This window comes from Calonectris borealis, chromosome 35, assembly GCF_964195595.1.
Source record: "Calonectris borealis chromosome 35, bCalBor7.hap1.2, whole genome shotgun sequence".
Lineage (NCBI taxonomy): Eukaryota > Metazoa > Chordata > Aves > Procellariiformes > Procellariidae > Calonectris > Calonectris borealis.
Genome location: NC_134346.1, coordinates 26,358 through 43,440, shown reverse-complemented (window position 1 = coordinate 43,440; position 17,083 = coordinate 26,358). Strand labels below are relative to the sequence as shown.

Sequence of the window (17,083 nt, the reverse complement as noted above, 5' to 3'; positions counted from 1 at the left end):
TCACTTCCGGTTCCCACCCATGCCCTGGGCCAAAGCTATTTCCGGTCCGAGGGCCCTCACTTCCGTTTCGGCTTCTACTTCCGGTCCCGCCCATCCCCACACCTCGAGACCCTGCTCGTCCCCAGGATGGACCCACTTCCGGTCCAGCCCCAACTTCCGGTTCTGCGGTAAACTGCTTCCGGGTCCCGCCAGCCGCCCACCCATTTCCGGGTGAGATGTGCGTGTCCCCCCCACCCCCGCCAGACCATTCCGGTTCAGCTCATTTCCGGTGCAACTTCCGGTTCCAATTCCCACCCGCCCACATCCTCTTCCGGTCCGGAGACGCATTTCCGGCCCACTTCCGGTCCCTCGCGCCATTTCCGCCTCCACCTCCTCAGCCACGTTTCCGGTTTGAACCCATTTCCGGCCCCCCCCGCTTCCGGCCCCGCCTTCCCCGTTACCGGAAGTGACGGCTCTGATGACGGCAGGTGCGCTGTCACCGCGAGAGTTGCGCGCCCTCACGGCGACGTCATAGGGCGTGGCGGGGCGGAGCCCTCCCAGCGTCAGGGTGGGGCCGGGCGCGAGGATGGTGGCGGGGGGGGGCGGGGCGCCGGGGCCCCTCGCGCTGGGGCGGGAGGAGAAAACCGGAAGTGGGGGGGTGGGCGGACCGGAAGTGTGAAAGAACCGCGCCGGAAACGGACTGGGCGTCACCGGAACTTCCGTCTAAGCCCCAATCGGAGAACGGAAATGGGAGGGGCGTGGCATGGGGGACCCGGAAGTGTGGTTGGGACCCTGAGGAGGCCCGGAAATAAGGGGAGATGGGCGAACCGGAAGTGACGCACCACACCCAATGGGAGACCCGGAAATGGGGCTGTGGGGTTCCAGCTGGGTTTGGGGGGAACCCACGGGGGGGTTTTGGGGGGTCCCAAAGAGGTTTTGAGGGTCCCCATTGCTTTTGGGGGTCCCAAGGAGGTCCCCTGAGTTTTTTTGGGGGGTCCCAATGGGGTTCTGGGGGGCCCCAAGGTTTTGGGGGGGCCCCCATGAGATTTTTGGGGGTCTCCATGAGGTTTTTGGGGGTTCCTCATGGATTTTAGGGGGGACCCCAGCTTTTTGGGGGGCTCCTATGAGGTTTTGGGGGGTCTTCATGGATTTTTGGGGGGGACCCAAGGGATCTTCATGAGGTTTTGGGGTCTCCATGAGGTTTTTGGGGGTCTTCATGGATTTTTGGGGGATACCCAAGGGATTTGGGGGGGTCTCCTATGTGTTTTTGGGGTCTCCATGAGTTTTTTGGGGTTCCTCATGGATTTTTGGGGGGGACCTGAGGTGTTTGGGGGGCTCCCATGAGATTTTGGGGATCTCCATGAGGTTTTTGGGGGGTCTTCATGGATTTTGGGGGGGGACCCAAGGGATTTGGGAGCGTCTCCTATGTGTTTTTGGGGTCTCCATGAGTTTTTTGGGGTTCCTCATGGATTTTGGGGGGGACCTGAGGTGTTTGGGGGGCTCCCATGAGATTTTGGGGATCTCCATGAGGTTTTTGGGGGGTCTTCATGGATTTTGGGGGGGGACCCAAGGGATTTGGGGGGGTCTCCTGTATGTTTTTGGGGTCTCCATGAGGTTTTTGGGGTTCCTCATGGATTTTTGGGGGGACCAAAGGTGTTGGGGGGCTCCCATAAGGTTTTGGGGATCTCCATGAGGTTTTGGGGATCCCCGTGGGGTTTTGGGGATCCCCATGGGGTTTTTGGGGTACCCTATGGGTTTTTGGGGTCTCCAATGGGGTTCTGGGGGTCCCCATGGGGTTTTGGGGGCTCCCCATGGATTTTGGGGCTCCCCATGGGGTTTTGGGGGTCCCCATGGGATTTTTGGGGTCCCCTATGGGTCTTTGGGGTACCCCATGGGTTTTTGGGCTCCCCATGGGGTTTTGGGGGTCTCCATGGCGTTTTGGGGCTCCCCATGGGGTTTTGGGGGTCCCCATGGGGGTTTTGGGGCTCCCCATGGATTTTTGGGGTGCCCATGGGGTTTTTGGGGTGCCCATGGGGGGATCCCCCCCTTTACCTGACGAGGAAGCTCTGGGGCAGCCCCCCATCGAAGCCGGGGGTCCAGGCCAGGCTGAGGGAAGTGGGGGTGACCCCCGACACCCCCAAATCTTGGGGGGGGTCCGGGCGGTCTGGGGGGGTGGGAGGGGGGTCAAGGGGACCCCCATCTCCTCCCAGTGCCCCCCAGTATCTCCAGTGTCCCCCAGTATCCTCCCAGTGCCCTCTAGTACCCTCCCAGTGTCCCCCCATCACCTCCCAGTGCCCCCCAGTATCTCCAGTGCCACCCATTATCCTCCCAGTGTCCCCTAATAGCCTCCCAGTGCCCCCCAGTATCCTCCCAGTGTCCCCCCATCTCCTCGCAGTGCTCTCTAGTATCCTCCCAGTGTCTCCTAATAGCCTCCCAGTACCCCCCAGTATCCTCCCAGTGCCCCCCAGTATCTCCAGTGCCACCCAGTATCCTCCCAGTGTCCCCTAAGAGCCTCCCAGTGCCCCCCAGTATCCTCCCAGTGTCCCCCCATCTCCTCGCAGTGCTCTCTAGTATCCTCCCAGTGTCTCCTAATAGCCTCCCAGTACCCCCCAGTATCCTCCCAGTGCCCCCCAGTATCTCCAGTGCCATCCAGTATCCTCCCAGTGTCCCCTAATAGCCTCCCAGTGCCCCCCAGTATCCTCCCAGTGTCCCCCCATCTCCTCGCAGTGCCCCCCAGTATCCTCCCAGTGTCCCCTAATAGCCTCCCAGTGCCACCCAGTATCCTCCCAGTGTCTCCTAATAGCCTCCCAGTACCCCCCAGTATCCTCCCACTGCGTCCCAGTATCTCCAGTGTTCCCCAGTATCCTCCCAGTGTCCCCTAATAGCCGCCCAGTGCCCCCCAGTCCCTCTCAGTACCCTCCTAGTGCTTCATTGGCTTGTCCCAGTGTTCCCAATATCCATCCCAGTGCTCCCAATATCCACCCCAGTGCCCCCCAAAGTCCTTCCAGTGTCCCCGGTGTCCTCCCAGTGCCCTCCCAGTACCGGCGAGCTGGAGCTGGAGGCGACGCCGGACGGTGCCCAGTGGGTTCTGGGCAACGCAGACGAAGGTGCCGAGGGTCCAGTTCTGGTACTGGTCCCAGTTCTGATACTGGTGCCAGTTCTGGTACTGGTACTGGTGTGGCTTCTTGTACTGGTCTCCATTTAGGCGGTGGTACTGGTGACGGAGACGGGCCCGATCCAGGGTGATGTTGGTCACGGTGAGGAGGCTACTGGTCCAGGGACCCTCGCGCCACTGGTGCTCCTGGAACCTGGGGTAGAACTGGGACCAGTTGGGGGGGAACTGGGACTGGGATGGGGCGGAACAGGGACTGGGATGGAGGGGAACTGGGACTGGGATGGGGCGGAACAGGGACTGGGATGGAGCGGAAATGGGACTGGGGTGGGGTAGAACTGGGACTAGGGAGAACTGGGACTGGGATGGGGCAGAACAGGGACTGGGATTGGGGTGGAACTGGGACTGGGGAGAACTGGGACTGGGATGGGGCAGAACAGGGACTGGGATGGGGTGGAACTGGGACTGGGATTGGGGTGGAATTGGGACTGGGGTGAAACTGGGACTGGGATTGGGGTGGAACTGGGACTGATTTGGCCCAACTGGCCCCAGTTGAGCCCAGTTGATCCTGACTGGGTCCAGTTGGATCCAGTTTGGCCCAGTTGGGTCCGGTTGACCCCAGTTGACCCTGACTGGGTCCAGTTGGATCCAGTTTGGCCCACTTGGGTCTGGTTGACCCTGATTGGACCCTTTTGGGTCCAGTTTGGCCCAGTTGGGTGTGGTTGACCCCAGTTGACCCTGACTGGGTCCAGTTGGGTCCAGTTTGGCCCAGTTGGCCCCAGTTGATCCCAGTTGGCCCTGACTGGGTCCAGTTGGATCCAGTTTGGCCCAGTTGGGTCCGGTTGACCCCAGTTGACCCTGACTGGGTCCAGTTGGATCCAGTTTGGCCCAGTTGGGTCTGGTTGACCCTGATTGGACCCTTTTGGGTCCAGTTTGGCCCAATTGGGTGTGGTTGACCCCAGTTGGCCCTGACTGGATCCAGTTGGGTCCAGTTTGGCCCAGCTGGCCCCGGTTGACCCCAGTTGACCCTGACTGGGTCCAGTTGGATCCAGTTTGGCCCAGTTGGGTCCGGTTGATCCCAGTTGACCCTGACTGGGTCCAGTTGGGTCCAGTTTGGCCCAGTTGGGTCTGGTTGACCCTGATTGGACCCTTTTGGGTCCAGTTTGGCCCAATTGGGTGTGGTTGACCCCAGTTGGCCCTGACTGGGTCCAGTTGGGTCCGGTTTGGCCCAGTTGGCCCCAGTTGACCCCAGTTGACCCTGACTGGGTCCAGTTGGATCCAGTTTGGCCCAGTTGGGTCCGGTTGACCCCAGTTGACCCTGACTGGGTCCAGTTGGATCCAGTTTGGCCCAGTTGGGTCTGGTTGACCCTGATTGGACCCTTTGGGTCCAGTTTGGCCCAGTTGGGTGTGGTTGACCCCAGTTGGCCCTGACTGGGTCCAGTTGGATCCAGTTTGGCCCAGTTGGGTCTGGTTGATCCCAGTTGGCCCTGACTGGGTCCAGTTGGGTCCGGTTTGGCCCAGTTGGCCCCAGTTGACCCCAGTTGGCCCTGACTGGATCCAGTTGGGTCCGGTTTGGCCCAGTTGGCCCCAGTTGACCCCAGTTGGCCCTGACTGGATCCAGTTTGGCCCAGTTGGGCCCAGTTGAGGTACCTGGCCTCATCGGGCTGCAGGGCGTGGCCCCGATGCTCCCAGTGCAGCCACACCCCGGGCACGCCCTGGGCGCGGCACCGCAGCTGCGCCGTGTCCGCCCCATCAGGCACCAGCACCGGCACTGGCTCCGCCTCCGACTCCGCCTCCAGCTCGGGGCCATCTTGGGGGAGGGGTGGGGAGAGGGTGTCAGGGCTGGGATTGGCCGCCCAGGCATCCACCCCTGGCCTCAGCGTCCCTGTGATTGGCCCCCATTGGGTGGCCCCTCCCATAGATGTCCCCATAGGGTGGCCCCACCCATGGACATCCCCCATTGGCTGGCCCCTATTGGCTGTTCCCCATTGGGTGACCCCACCCATGGACATCCTCCATTGGCTGGCCCCTATTGGCTGTTCCCCATTGGCTGGCCCCACCCATGGACATCCCCCATTGGCTGGCCTCTATTGGCTGTCCCCTATTGGGTGACTCCATCCATGGACATCCTCCATTGGCTGTCCCTTATTGGCTGTCCCCTATTGGGTAGCCCCTCCCATAGAGGTCCCCCATTGGGTGGCCCCACCCATGGACAACCCCCATTGGGTGACCCCACCCATGGACATCCCCCATTGGCTGGCCCCCCATTAGTTGTCTGTCCCCGCCCCGCCCCCTTATATTTCCACCTCCCTCATTGGCTATATCCCGCCCCGCCCCCTTTTATTTCCACCTCCCTCATTGGCTACGTCCCGCCCCGCCCCCTTATATTTCCACCTCCCTCATTGGCTACGTCCCGCCCCGCCCCCTTATATTTCCACCTCCCTCATTGGCTACGTCCCGCCCCGCCCCCTTATATTTCCACCTCCCTCATTGGCTACGTCCCGCCCCGCCCCCTTATATTTCCACCTCCCTCATTGGCTACATCTCGCCCCGCCCCCTTATATTTCCACCTCCCTCATTGGCTATATCCCGCCCCGCCCCCTTATATTTCCACCTCCCTCATTGGCTACGTCTCGCCCCGCCCCCTTATATTTCCACCTCCCTCATTGGCTACGTCCCGCCCCGCCCCCTTATATTTCCACCTCCCTCATTGGCTACATCCCGCCCCGCCCCCTTATATTTCTACCTCCCTCATTGGCTACATCCCGCCCCGCCCCCTTATATTTCCACCTCCCTCATTGGCTACATCCCGCCCCGCCCCCTTATATTTCCACCTCCCTCATTGGCTACGTCCCGCCCCGCCCCCTTATATTTCCACCTCCCTCATTGGCTATGTCCGGCCCCGCCCCCCGGGGTCACGTACAGCGAATGACGAGGCGGACGATGGCGCGGGCGGGGGGGGGCACCCCGGTCTCCACCCGACACTCGTAGGGTCCCCCCAGTTCCCGCCGCGCCCCCCGCACCCACAGGCGCCCCACGGGGAGCCCCCCCTCGGGGTGCAGCTCCGCCGGGAGCCCCTCGGCCAGCGGCCCCGCCTCCGCCTGGGGGACGGGGACAGTGTCACCCCCCCCGTGTCCCCATGTCCCCAATGTCCCCCCATGTCCCCTCAATGTCCCCCCAATGTCCCCCCATCCCCAATGTCCCCCCAATGTCCCCATGTCCCCAATGTCCCCCCATGTCCCCAATCTCCCCCCATGTCCCCAACGTCCCCCCATGTCCCCCCAATGTCCCCCCAGTGTCCCCCCCATGTCCCCATGTCCCCAATGTCCCCCATGTCCCCCCATGTGCCCAATGTCCCCCCATGTCCCCGTGTCCCCAATGTCCCCCCATGTGCCTAATGTCCCCCACGTCCCCATGTCCCTGTGTCCCCAATGTCCCCCCACGTCCCCAATGTCCCCCCATGTCCCCAATGTCCCCCCACGTCCCCATGTCCCTGTGTCCCCAATGTCCCCCCATGTCCCCGTGTCCCCAATGTCCCCCCATATCCCCAATGTCCCCCCATGTCCCCACGTCCCCAATGTCCCCCTATCCCCTAATGTCCCCAATGTCCCCCAGTGTCCCCAATGTCCCCTCATGTCCCCACCCCCCCAATGTCCCCCATGTCCCCCCTGTGTCCCCACGTCCCCAATGTCCCCAATGTCCCCCAATGTCCCCCCATGTCCCCACGTCCCCAATGTCCCCAATGTCCCCCCGTGTCCCCATGTCCCCAATGTCCCCCCATCCCCCAATGTCCCCAATGTCCCCCCATGTCCCCCCATGTCCCCACGTCCCCAATGTCCCCCCATGTCCCCAATATCCCCCCACGTCCCCAATGTCCCCCCATGGCCCCAATGTCCCCCCACGTCCCCACGTCCCCAATGTCCCCCCATATCCCCAATGTCCCCCCATGTCCCCCCATGTCCCCCTATCCCCTAATGTCCCCAATGTCCCCAATGTCCCCCAATGTCCCCCAATGTCCCCCCATGTCCCCACCCCCCCAATGTCCCCCATGTCCCCCCTGTGTCCCCACGTCCCCAATGTCCCCCAATGTCCCCAATGTCCCCCATGTCCCCCCGTGTCCCCACCCCCCCAATGTCCCCAATGTCCCCCATGTCCCCCCGTGTCCCTACCCCCCCAATGTCCCCCAATGTCCCCCCATGTCCCCATGTCCCCAATGTCCCCCAATGTCTCCAATGTCCCCCCATGTCCCCACCCCCCCAATGTCCCCCATGTCCCCAGTGTCCCCCCGTGTCCCCACCAGGCGTCCCCAGCGCAGGCTCCCCGGGGGCAGGGGGCTGCCTTCGGCCTCGCACACCAGCTCCCCGCTGTCGCCCTCGTCCACCACCACCGGGTCCAGCACCCGCACGATGGCCGGGGGGTCTGGGTGGGGGTCAGAGGTCAGGGTGGGTGCTGGGGGAGGGGGGGGGGTCGAGGTCAAAGGTCAAGGTTGGGGGGGGGACAGGCAAAGGGATGGTATGGGGTGATAGGGTGCTATAGGGGGCGATAGGGTGCGGGGGGGTGCTATGGGGGTCGTGGGTGCTGTGGGGTGGTCTAAGGTGCTATAGGGTGCTATAGGGTGCTATAGGGTGCAGTGGGGTGCTATGGGTGTCATGGGGTGGTCTAAGGTGCTATAGGGTGCTATAGGGTGCCGTGGGGTGGTCTAAGCTGCTATAGGGTGCTGTGGGGTGCTATAGGGTGCTGTGGGGGTCATGGGTGCCATGGGGTGGTCTAAGGTGCTATAGGGTGCTATAGGGTGCTATAGGGTGCAGTGGGGTGCTATGGGTGTCATGGGGTGGTCTAAGGTGCTATAGGGTGCTATAGGGGGCGATAGGGTGCGGGGGGGTGCTAGGGGGGTCGTGGGTGCTGTGGGGTGGTCTAAGGTGCTATAGGGTGCTATAGGGTGCTATAGGGTGCAGTGGGGTGCTATGGGTGTCATGGGGTGGTCTAAGGTGCTATAGGGTGCTATAGGGTGCTATAGGGTGCAGTGGGGTGCTATGGGTGTCATGGGGTGGTCTAAGGTGCTATAGGGTGCTATAGGGTGCTGTGGGGTGCTATAGGGTGCTGTGGGGGTCGTGGGTGCTGTGGGGTGGTCTAAGGTGCTATAGGGTGCTATAGAGTGCTATAGGGGGCGATAGGGTGCGGGGGGGTGCTATGGGGGTCGTGGGTGCTGTGGGGTGGTCTAAGGTGCTATAGGGTGCTATAGGGTGCTGTGGGGTGCAGTGGGGTGCTATGGGTGTCATGGGGTGGTGTAAGGTGCTATAGGGTGCAGTGGGGTGCAGTGGGGTGCTATGGGTGTCATGGGGTGGTCTAAGGTGCTATAGGGTGCTATAGGGTGCCGTGGGGTGGTCTAAGGTGCTATAGGGTGCTGTGGCGGTCATGGGTGCCATGGGGTGGTCTAAGGTGCTATAGGGTGCTATAGGGTGCTGTGGAGTGCTATGGGTGTCATGGGATGGTCTAAGGTGCTATAGGGTGCTATAGGGTGCTATAGGGTGCAGTGGGGTGCTATGGGTGTCATGGGGTGGTCTAAGGTGCTATAGGGTGCTATAGGGTGCTGTGGGGTGCTATAGGGTGCTGTGGGGGTCATGGGTGCCATGGGGTGGTCTAAGGTGCTATAGGGTGCTATAGGGTGCTGTGGGGTGCTATAGGGTGCTGTGGGGGTCATGGGTGCCATGGGGTGGTCTAAGGTGCTATAGGGTGCTATAGGGTGCTATAGGGTGCAGTGGGGTGCTATGGGTGTCATGGGGTGGTCTAAGGTGCTATAGGGTGCTGTGGGGCACTATAGGGTGCTGTGGGGGTCGTGGGTGCTGTGGGGTGGTCTAAGGTGCTATAGAGTGCTATAGAGTGCTATAGGGGGCGATAGGGTGCGGGGGGGTGCTATGGGGGTCGTGGGTGCTGTGGGGTGGTCTAAGGTGCTATAGGGTGCTATAGGGTGCTGTGGGGTGCAGTGGGGTGCTATGGGTGTCATGGGGTGGTGTAAGGTGCTATAGGGTGCTATAGGGTGCAGTGGGGTGCTATGGGTGTCATGGGGTGGTCTAAGGTGCTATAGGGTGCTATAGGGTGCCGTGGGGTGGTCTAAGGTGCTATAGGGTGCTGTGGCGGTCATGGGTGCCATGGGGTGGTCTAAGGTGCTATAGGGTGCTATAGGGTGCTGTGGGGTGCTATGGGTGTCATGGGATGGTCTAAGGTGCTATAGGGTGCTATAGGGTGCTATAGGGTGCAGTGGGGTGCTATGGGTGTCATGGGGTGGTCTAAGGTGCTATAGGGTGCTATAGGGTGCTGTGGGGTGCTATAGGGTGCTGTGGGGGTCATGGGTGCCGTGGGGTGGTCTAAGGTGCTATAGGGTGCTATAGGGTGCTATAGGGTGCAGTGGGGTGCTATGGGTGTCATGGGATGGTCTAAGGTGCTATAGGGTGCTGTGGGGTGCTATAGGGTGCTATGGGGTGTTGTGGGGTGCCACGGGGTGCCATAGGGGTCCCTAGGGGTGTTTTAGGGTGCCATAGGGTGCCATGGGGTGCCGTGGGGGTGTTTTAGGGTGCTATGGGGTGCCATAGGGAGCCATAGGGTTCTATAGGGAGCCATAGGGTTCTATGGGGTGCCATAGGGAGCCAGAGGGTTCTATGGGGTGCCATGGGGTGCCATAGGGAGCCATAGGGTGCTATGGGGTGCAATAGGGTGCCATGGGGTGCCATAGGGAGCCAGAGGGTTCTATGGGGTGCCATAGGGTGCCATAGGGAGCCAGAGGGTTCCATGGGGTGCCATAGGGAGCCATAGGGTGCCATAGGATGCTGTTGGGTGCCATAGGGTTCTATGGGGTGCCATAGGGAGCCATAGGGTGCTATGGGGTGCAATAGGGTGCCATGGGGTGCCATGGGGTGCTATAGTGAGCCATAGAGTGCTATAGGGAGCCACAGGCAGCCATAGGGTGCTATGGGGTGCCATGGGGGTGTTTTAGGGTGCCCTGGGGTGCTATAGGGCGCCATATGGAGCCATAGGGTGCCCTGGGGTGCTATAGGGTGCCATAGGGAGCCATAGGGAGCCATAGGGTGCTATGGGGTGCCATAGGGAGCCATAGGGTGCTATGGGGTGCAATAGGGTGCCATGGTGCGCCATGGGGAGCCATAGGTTTGCTATGGGGTGCCATAGGGTGCTATAGGGTGCCATAGGGAGCCATAGGGTGCTATGGGGTGCCATAGGGTGCTATAGGGTGCCATAGGGAGCCATAGGGTGCTATGGGGTGCAATAGGGTGCTATAGGGTGCCATAGGGAGCCATAGGGTGCTATGGGGTGCCATAGGGTGCTATAGGGTGCCATAGGGAGCCATAGGGTGTTATGGGGTGCCATAGGGTGCTATAGGGTGCCATAGGGAGCCATAGGGTGCTATGGGGTGCCATAGGGAGCCATAGGGTGCTATGGGGTGCCATAGGGAGCCATAGGGTGCTATGGGGTGCAATAGGGTGCCATGGTGTGCCATGGGGAGCCATAGGGTGCTATGGGGTGCCATAGGGTGCTATAGGGTGCCATAGGGAGCCATAGGGTGCTATGGGGTGCCATAGGGTGCTATAGGGTGCCATAGGGAGCCATAGGGTGCTATGGGGTGCCATAGGGTGCTATAGGGTGCCATAGGGAGCCATAGGGTGCTATGGGGTGCCATAGGGTGCTATAGGGTGCCATAGGGAGCCATAGGGTGCTACGGGGTGCTATGGGGTGCTATGGGGTGCCATAGGGTGCCATAGGGAGCCATAGGGTGCTATGGGGTGCCATGGGGTGCCATAGGGAGCCATAGGGTGCTATGGGGTGCCATAGGGTGCTATAGGGTGCCATAGGGAGCCATAGGGTGCTATGGGGTGCCATAGGGTGCTATGGGGTGCCATAGGGAGCCATAGGGTGCTATGGGGTGCCATAGGGTGCCATAGGGTGCTATAGGGTGCCATAGGGAGCCATAGGGTGCTGACAGTGGACGAGGAGGGTGAGGTGGGTGCTGGCCGTCCCCTCGGCGTTGCGGCACCGCACCCCGTAGGTGCCGGCGTCCCCCCGGGTGACGTTGCCGATCTCCAGGGCCCCCCCCTCCGCCAGCCGGTGACGGGGGGACCCCTCTGCGGGGGCAGAGGTCAGAGGTCAGGGGGCAGGGACCCCCCCCCCCGGGACCCCCTGAGTCTGCGGGGGGGGTATAGACCCCTCCCAGTGCTCCCAGTAACTCCATAGTCCCTTCCCAGTATCTCCCAGTGCCTCCGAGTAACCCTATAGGCCCTTCCCAGTGTCTCCCAGTGCTACCAGTAACCCCAATGACCCCTCCCAGTGCTCCCAGTAACTCCATAGTCCCTTCCCAGTATCTCCCAGTGCCTCCGAGTAACCCTATAGGCCCTTCCCAGTGTCTCCCAGTGCTACCAGTAACCCCAATGACCCCTCCCAGTGCTCCCAGTAACTCCATAGTCCCTTCCCAGTATCTCCCAGTGCCTCCGAGTAACCCTATAGGCCCTTCCCAGTGTCTCCCAGTGCTACCAGTAACCCCAATGACCCCTCCCAGTGCTCCCAGTAACTCCATAGTCCCTTCCCAGTATCTCCCAGTGCCTCCGAGTAACCCTATAGGCCCTTCCCAGTGTCTCCCAGTGCTACCAGTAACCCCAATGACCCCTCCCAGTGCTCCCAGTAACTCCATAGTCCCTTCCCAGTATCTCCCAGTGCCTCCGAGTAACCCTATAGGCCCTTCCCAGTGTCTCCCAGTGCTACCAGTAACCCCAATGACCCCTCCCAGTGCTCCCAGTAACTCCATAGTCCCTTCCCAGTATCTCCCAGTGCCTCCGAGTAACCCTATAGGCCCTTCCCAGTGTCTCCCAGTGCTACCAGTAACCCCAATGACCCCTCCCAGTGCTCCCAGTAACTCCATAGTCCCTTCCCAGTATCTCCCAGTGCCTCCGAGTAACCCTATAGGCCCTTCCCAGTGTCTCCCAGTGCTACCAGTAACCCCAATGACCCCTCCCAGTGCTCCCAGTAACTCCATAGTCCCTTCCCAGTATCTCCCAGTGCCTCCGAGTAACCCTATAGGCCCTTCCCAGTGTCTCCCAGTGCTACCAGTAACCCCAATGACCCCTCCCAGTGCTCCCAGTAACTCCATAGTCCCTTCCCAGTATCTCCCAGTGCCTCCGAGTAACCCTATAGGCCCTTCCCAGTGTCTCCCAGTGCTACCAGTAACCCCAATGACCCCTCCCAGTGCTCCCAGTAACTCCATAGTCCCTTCCCAGTATCTCCCAGTGCCTCCGAGTAACCCTATAGGCCCTTCCCAGTGTCTCCCAGTGCTACCAGTAACCCCAATGACCCCTCCCAGTGCTCCCAGTAACTCCATAGTCCCTTCCCAGTATCTCCCAGTGCCTCCGAGTAACCCTATAGGCCCTTCCCAGTGTCTCCCAGTGCTACCAGTAACCCCAATGACCCCTCCCAGTGCTCCCAGTAACTCCATAGTCCCTTCCCAGTATCTCCCAGTGCCTCCGAGTAACCCTATAGGCCCTTCCCAGTGTCTCCCAGTGCTACCAGTAACCCCAATGACCCCTCCCAGTGCTCCCAGTAACTCCATAGTCCCTTCCCAGTATCTCCCAGTGCCTCCGAGTAACCCTATAGGCCCTTCCCAGTGTCTCCCAGTGCTACCAGTAACCCCAATGACCCCTCCCAGTGCTCCCAGTGCTACCAGTAACCCCAATGACTACTCCCAGTACTCCCAGTAACTCCATAGACCCTTCCTAGTGTCTCCTAGTACATCCCAGCGCTCCCAGTAACCCCATAGCCCCCACCCAGTGCCTCCCAGCACCTCCATAATGCCTCCAAATCCCCTCTCAGTGTCTCCCAGTGGCCCCAGCTCTCCCTCCCAGTGCTCCCAGTAATCCCATAGCCCCCTCCCAATACCTCTCAGTACCTCCCAGTGCTTTCTAGTACCTCCCAGTGCCTCCCAGTAATCCCATAGCCCCCTCCCAATACCTCCCAGTACCTCCCAGTGCCTCTAAATCCTCCACCAGTGCTTCCCAGTAACCCCCTAGCCCCCTCCCAGTGCTTCCTAGTGCCTCCAGTGCCTCCCAGTAACCCCCTAACCCCCTCCCAGTGCCTCCCAGTAACCACCTAGCCCCTCCCAGTGCCTCCCAGTAATCCCATAGCCCCCTCCCAATACCTCCCAGTACCTCCCAGTGCCTCTAAATCCTCCACCAGTGCTTCCCAGTAACCCCCAACCCCCTCCCAGTGCTTCCCAGTGCCTCCAGTGCCTCCCAGTAACCCCCTAACCCCCTCCCAGTGCCTCCCAGCGCCTCCCAGTAACCCCCTAGCCCCTCCCAGTGCCTGCCAGCACCTCCATAATGCCTCCAGATCCCCTCTCAATGTCTCCCAGTGGCCCCAGCTCCCCCTCCCAGTGCTTCCCAGTGCTCCCAGTACGCACCGGGCAGGAGGGCGCGGCCGGCCAGGCTCCAGGCGCAGCTCTCCACGGGGGGGTGGGCGAGGACGGCGAGGGGCAGCCGCACCCCCCCGTGCTCCCGCGCCACCACCAGCGCCCCCGCCCCCGCCGAGAACTGGGGGGCATCTGGGGGGGGCGGCTCCCAGTAACCCCACAGACCCCTCCCAGTACCTCCCAGTAACCCCCAGAAACCCCATAGACACCTCCCAGTGCCACCCAGTAACCCCTAGTGCCTTTGCAGTGCTATCCCAGTGCTCCCAGTAGCCCCCAGGAACCCCACAGAGCCTTCCCAGTGCCTCCCAGTAAGCTCCAGTAAGGCCACAGACCCCTCCAGTGCTTCCCAGTAACCCCCAGAAACCCCATAGACACCTCCCAGTGCCACCCAGTAACCCCTAGTGCCTTTGCAGTGCTATCCCAGTGCTCCCAGTAGCCCCCAGGAACCCCACAGAGCCTTCCCAGTGCCTCCCAGTAAGCTCCAGTAAGGCCACAGACCCCTCCAGTGCTTCCCAGTAACCCCCAGAAACCCCATAGACACCTCCCAGTGCCTTCCAGTAACCCCCAGTGCCTTTGTAGTGCTATCCCAGTGCTCCCAGTAGCCCCCAGGAACCCCACAGAGCCTTCCCAGTGCCTCCCAGTAAGCTCCAGTAAGGCCACAGACCCCTCCAGTGCTTCCCAGTAACCCCCAGAAACCCCATAGACACCTCCCAGTGCCTTCCAGTAACCCCCAGTGACCTTGTAGTGCTATCCCAGTGCTCCCAGTAGCCCCCAGGAACCCCACAGAGCCTTCCCAGTGCCTCCCAGTAAGCTCCAGTAAGGCCACAGACCCCTCCAGTGCTTCCCAGTAACCCCCAGAAACCCCATAGACACCTCCCAGTGCCTTCCAGTAACCCCCAGTGCCTTTGTAGTGCTATCCCAGTGCTCCCAGTAGCCCCCAGGAACCCCACAGAGCCTTCCCAGTGCCTCCCAGTAAGCTCCAGTAAGGCCACAGACCCCTCCAGTGCTTCCCAGTAACCCCCAGAAACCCCATAGACACCTCCCAGTGCCTTCCAGTAACCCCCAGTGCCCTTGTAGTGCTATCCCAGTGCTCCCAGTAGCCCCCAGGAACCCCACAGAGCCTTCCCAGTGCCTCCCAGTAAGCTCCAGTAAGGCCACAGACCCCTCCAGTGCTTCCCAGTAACCCCCAGAAACCCCATAGACACCTCCCAGTGCCTTCCAGTAACCCCCAGTGCCTTTGTAGTGCTATCCCAGTGCTCCCAGTAGCCCCCAAGAACCCCACAGATCCTTCCCAGTGCCTCCCAGTAAGCTCCAGTAAGCCCACAGACCCCTCCAGTGCCTCCCACTAACCCCCAGAAACCCCATAGACCCCTCCCAGTGCCTTCCAGTAACACCCAGTGCCCTTGTAGTGCCATCCCAGTGCTCCCAGTAACACCCAGGAACCCCACAAAGCCCTCCCAGTGCTCCCAGGAACCCCACAGAGCCCTCCCAGTAAGCTCCAGTAAGCCCACAGAGCCCTTCCAGTGCCTCCCAGTAACTCCCAGTGCCCTTGTAGTGCCATCCCAGTGCTCCCAGCAACCCCCAGGAACCCCACAGACACCTCCCAGTGCTCCCAGTAACCCTCAGGAACCCCACAGACCCCTCCCAGTCCCTCCCAGTATGTCCCAATCCCCTCTCAGTCCCTCCCAGTCCCCTCCCAGTATATCCCAGTCCCTCCCAGACCCTTCCCAGTCCCTCCCAGTCCCCACCCAGCCCCTCCCAGTATATCCCAGTCCCTCCCAGACCCTTCCCAGTCCCTCCCAGTCCCCACCCAGCTCCTCCCAGTATATCCCAGTCCCCTCCCAGTATATCCCAGTCCCTCCCAGACCCTTCCCCATCCCTCCCAGTCCATCCCAGTCCCTGCCAGTCCCCACCCAGCCCCTCCCAGTATATCCCAGTCCCCTCCCAGTATATCCCAGTCCCTCCCAGACCCTTCCCAGTCCCTCCCAGTATATCCCAGTCCCCCCCAGTCCCCTCCCAGTATATCCCAGTTCCCTCCCAGTATATCCCAGTCCCTCCCAGACGCTTCCCAGTCCCTCCCAGTCCCCACTCAGCCCCTCCCAGTATATCCCAGTCCCTCTCAGACCCTTCCCAGTCCCCCCCAGTCCCCTCCCAGTATATCCCAGTCCCTCCCAGACCCTTCCCAGTCCCCCCCAGTCCCCTCCCAGAATATCCCAGTCCGCTCCCAGTATATCCCAGTCCCTCCCAGACCCTTCCCAGTCCCCCCCAGTCCCCACCCAGCCCCTCCCAGTATATCCCAGTCCCCTCCCAGTATATCCCAGTCCCTCCCAGACGCTTCCCAGTCCCTCCCAGTCCCCACTCAGCCCCTCCCAGTATATCCCAGTCCCTCTCAGACCCTTCCCAGTCCCCCCCAGTCCCCTCCCAGTATATCCCAGTCCCTCCCAGACCCTTCCCAGTCCCCCCCAGTCCCCTCCCAGAATATCCCAGTCCGCTCCCAGTATATCCCAGTCCCTCCCAGACCCTTCCCAGTCCCTCCCAGTCCCCACCCAGCTCCTCCCAGTATATCCCAGTCCCCTCCCAGACCCTTCCCAGTCCCTCCCAGTCCATCTCAGTCCCTCCCAGTCCCCACCCAGCCCCTCCCAGTATATCCCAGTCCCTCCCAGTCCCCTCCCAGTATATCCCAGTCCCTCCCAGTCCCCTCCCAGTCCCTCCCAGTCCCCACCCAGCCCCTCCCAGTATATCCCAGTCCCCCCCAGTCCCCTCCCAGTATATCCCAGTCCCTCCCAGACCCTTCCCAGTCCCCCCCAGTCCCCTCCCAGTATATCCCAGTCCCTCCCAGACCCTTCCCAGTCCCTCCCAGTCCCCACTCAGCCCCTCCCAGTATATCCCAGTCCCCCCCAGTCCCCTCCCAGTATATCCCAGTCCCTCCCAGACCCTTCCCAGTCCCCCCCAGTCCCCTCCCAGTATATCCCAGTCCCTCCCAGTCCCCTCCCAGTCCCCCACTCACGCCGCACGAGGAGGTGGTGGGCGGCGCTGACGGCCACGCCCAGGGCGGGGCTGGTGGCCTCGCAGGTGAGGCGCTGGCCCTGGTCCCCCAGGGTCACCTGCAGGCGCAGGCGGGACCCGGCCGTCACCCCCCCGAAGGGCCCCGGCGACGGGGGGAGGGGCTCGCCCGGCACCCTGGGGAGACGGGGAGACAGGGGGTGACGTGGGGACAGGGGGACACGGGGGGACACGGGGAGACGGGGGTGACGTGGGGACAGGGGGACACGGGGGGACATGGGGACACGGAGGTGACGTGGGGACAGGGGGGGTGACGTGGGGACAGGGGGGGACACGGGGACACGGGGAGATGGGGGATGTGGGGGGATGTGGGGACACGGGGGTGACAGGGGGACATGGGGACATGGGGGGACACGGGGACACGGGGGGTGACGTGGGGACAGGGGGACACGGGGGGACATGGGGACGGGGGGGACATGGGGACAGGGGGGACATGGGGACAGGGGGACACGGGGGGACACGGGGAC

General features: G+C 62.0%; 1 protein-coding gene across 1 annotated transcript in view; it reads right to left on the bottom strand.

The window, feature by feature from the left end:
- The window catches only part of LOC142074372 (nephrin-like), a 35,391-nt gene continuing 18,308 nt past the window's right edge, over positions 1 to 17,083 (bottom strand). The window contains exons 10-18 of the mRNA XM_075134970.1: positions 16,561 to 16,733; positions 13,545 to 13,685; positions 11,083 to 11,223; positions 7,389 to 7,540; positions 6,015 to 6,186; positions 4,742 to 4,901; positions 3,022 to 3,287; positions 2,032 to 2,143; positions 1 to 604 (exon numbers count right to left, since the gene is read on the bottom strand). Of these exons, the coding sequence (XP_074991071.1) occupies positions 1 to 604; positions 2,032 to 2,143; positions 3,022 to 3,287; positions 4,742 to 4,901; positions 6,015 to 6,186; positions 7,389 to 7,540; positions 11,083 to 11,223; positions 13,545 to 13,685; positions 16,561 to 16,733 (1,921 nt within the window). The remainder of the gene's footprint in view (positions 605 to 2,031; positions 2,144 to 3,021; positions 3,288 to 4,741; positions 4,902 to 6,014; positions 6,187 to 7,388; positions 7,541 to 11,082; positions 11,224 to 13,544; positions 13,686 to 16,560; positions 16,734 to 17,083) is intronic.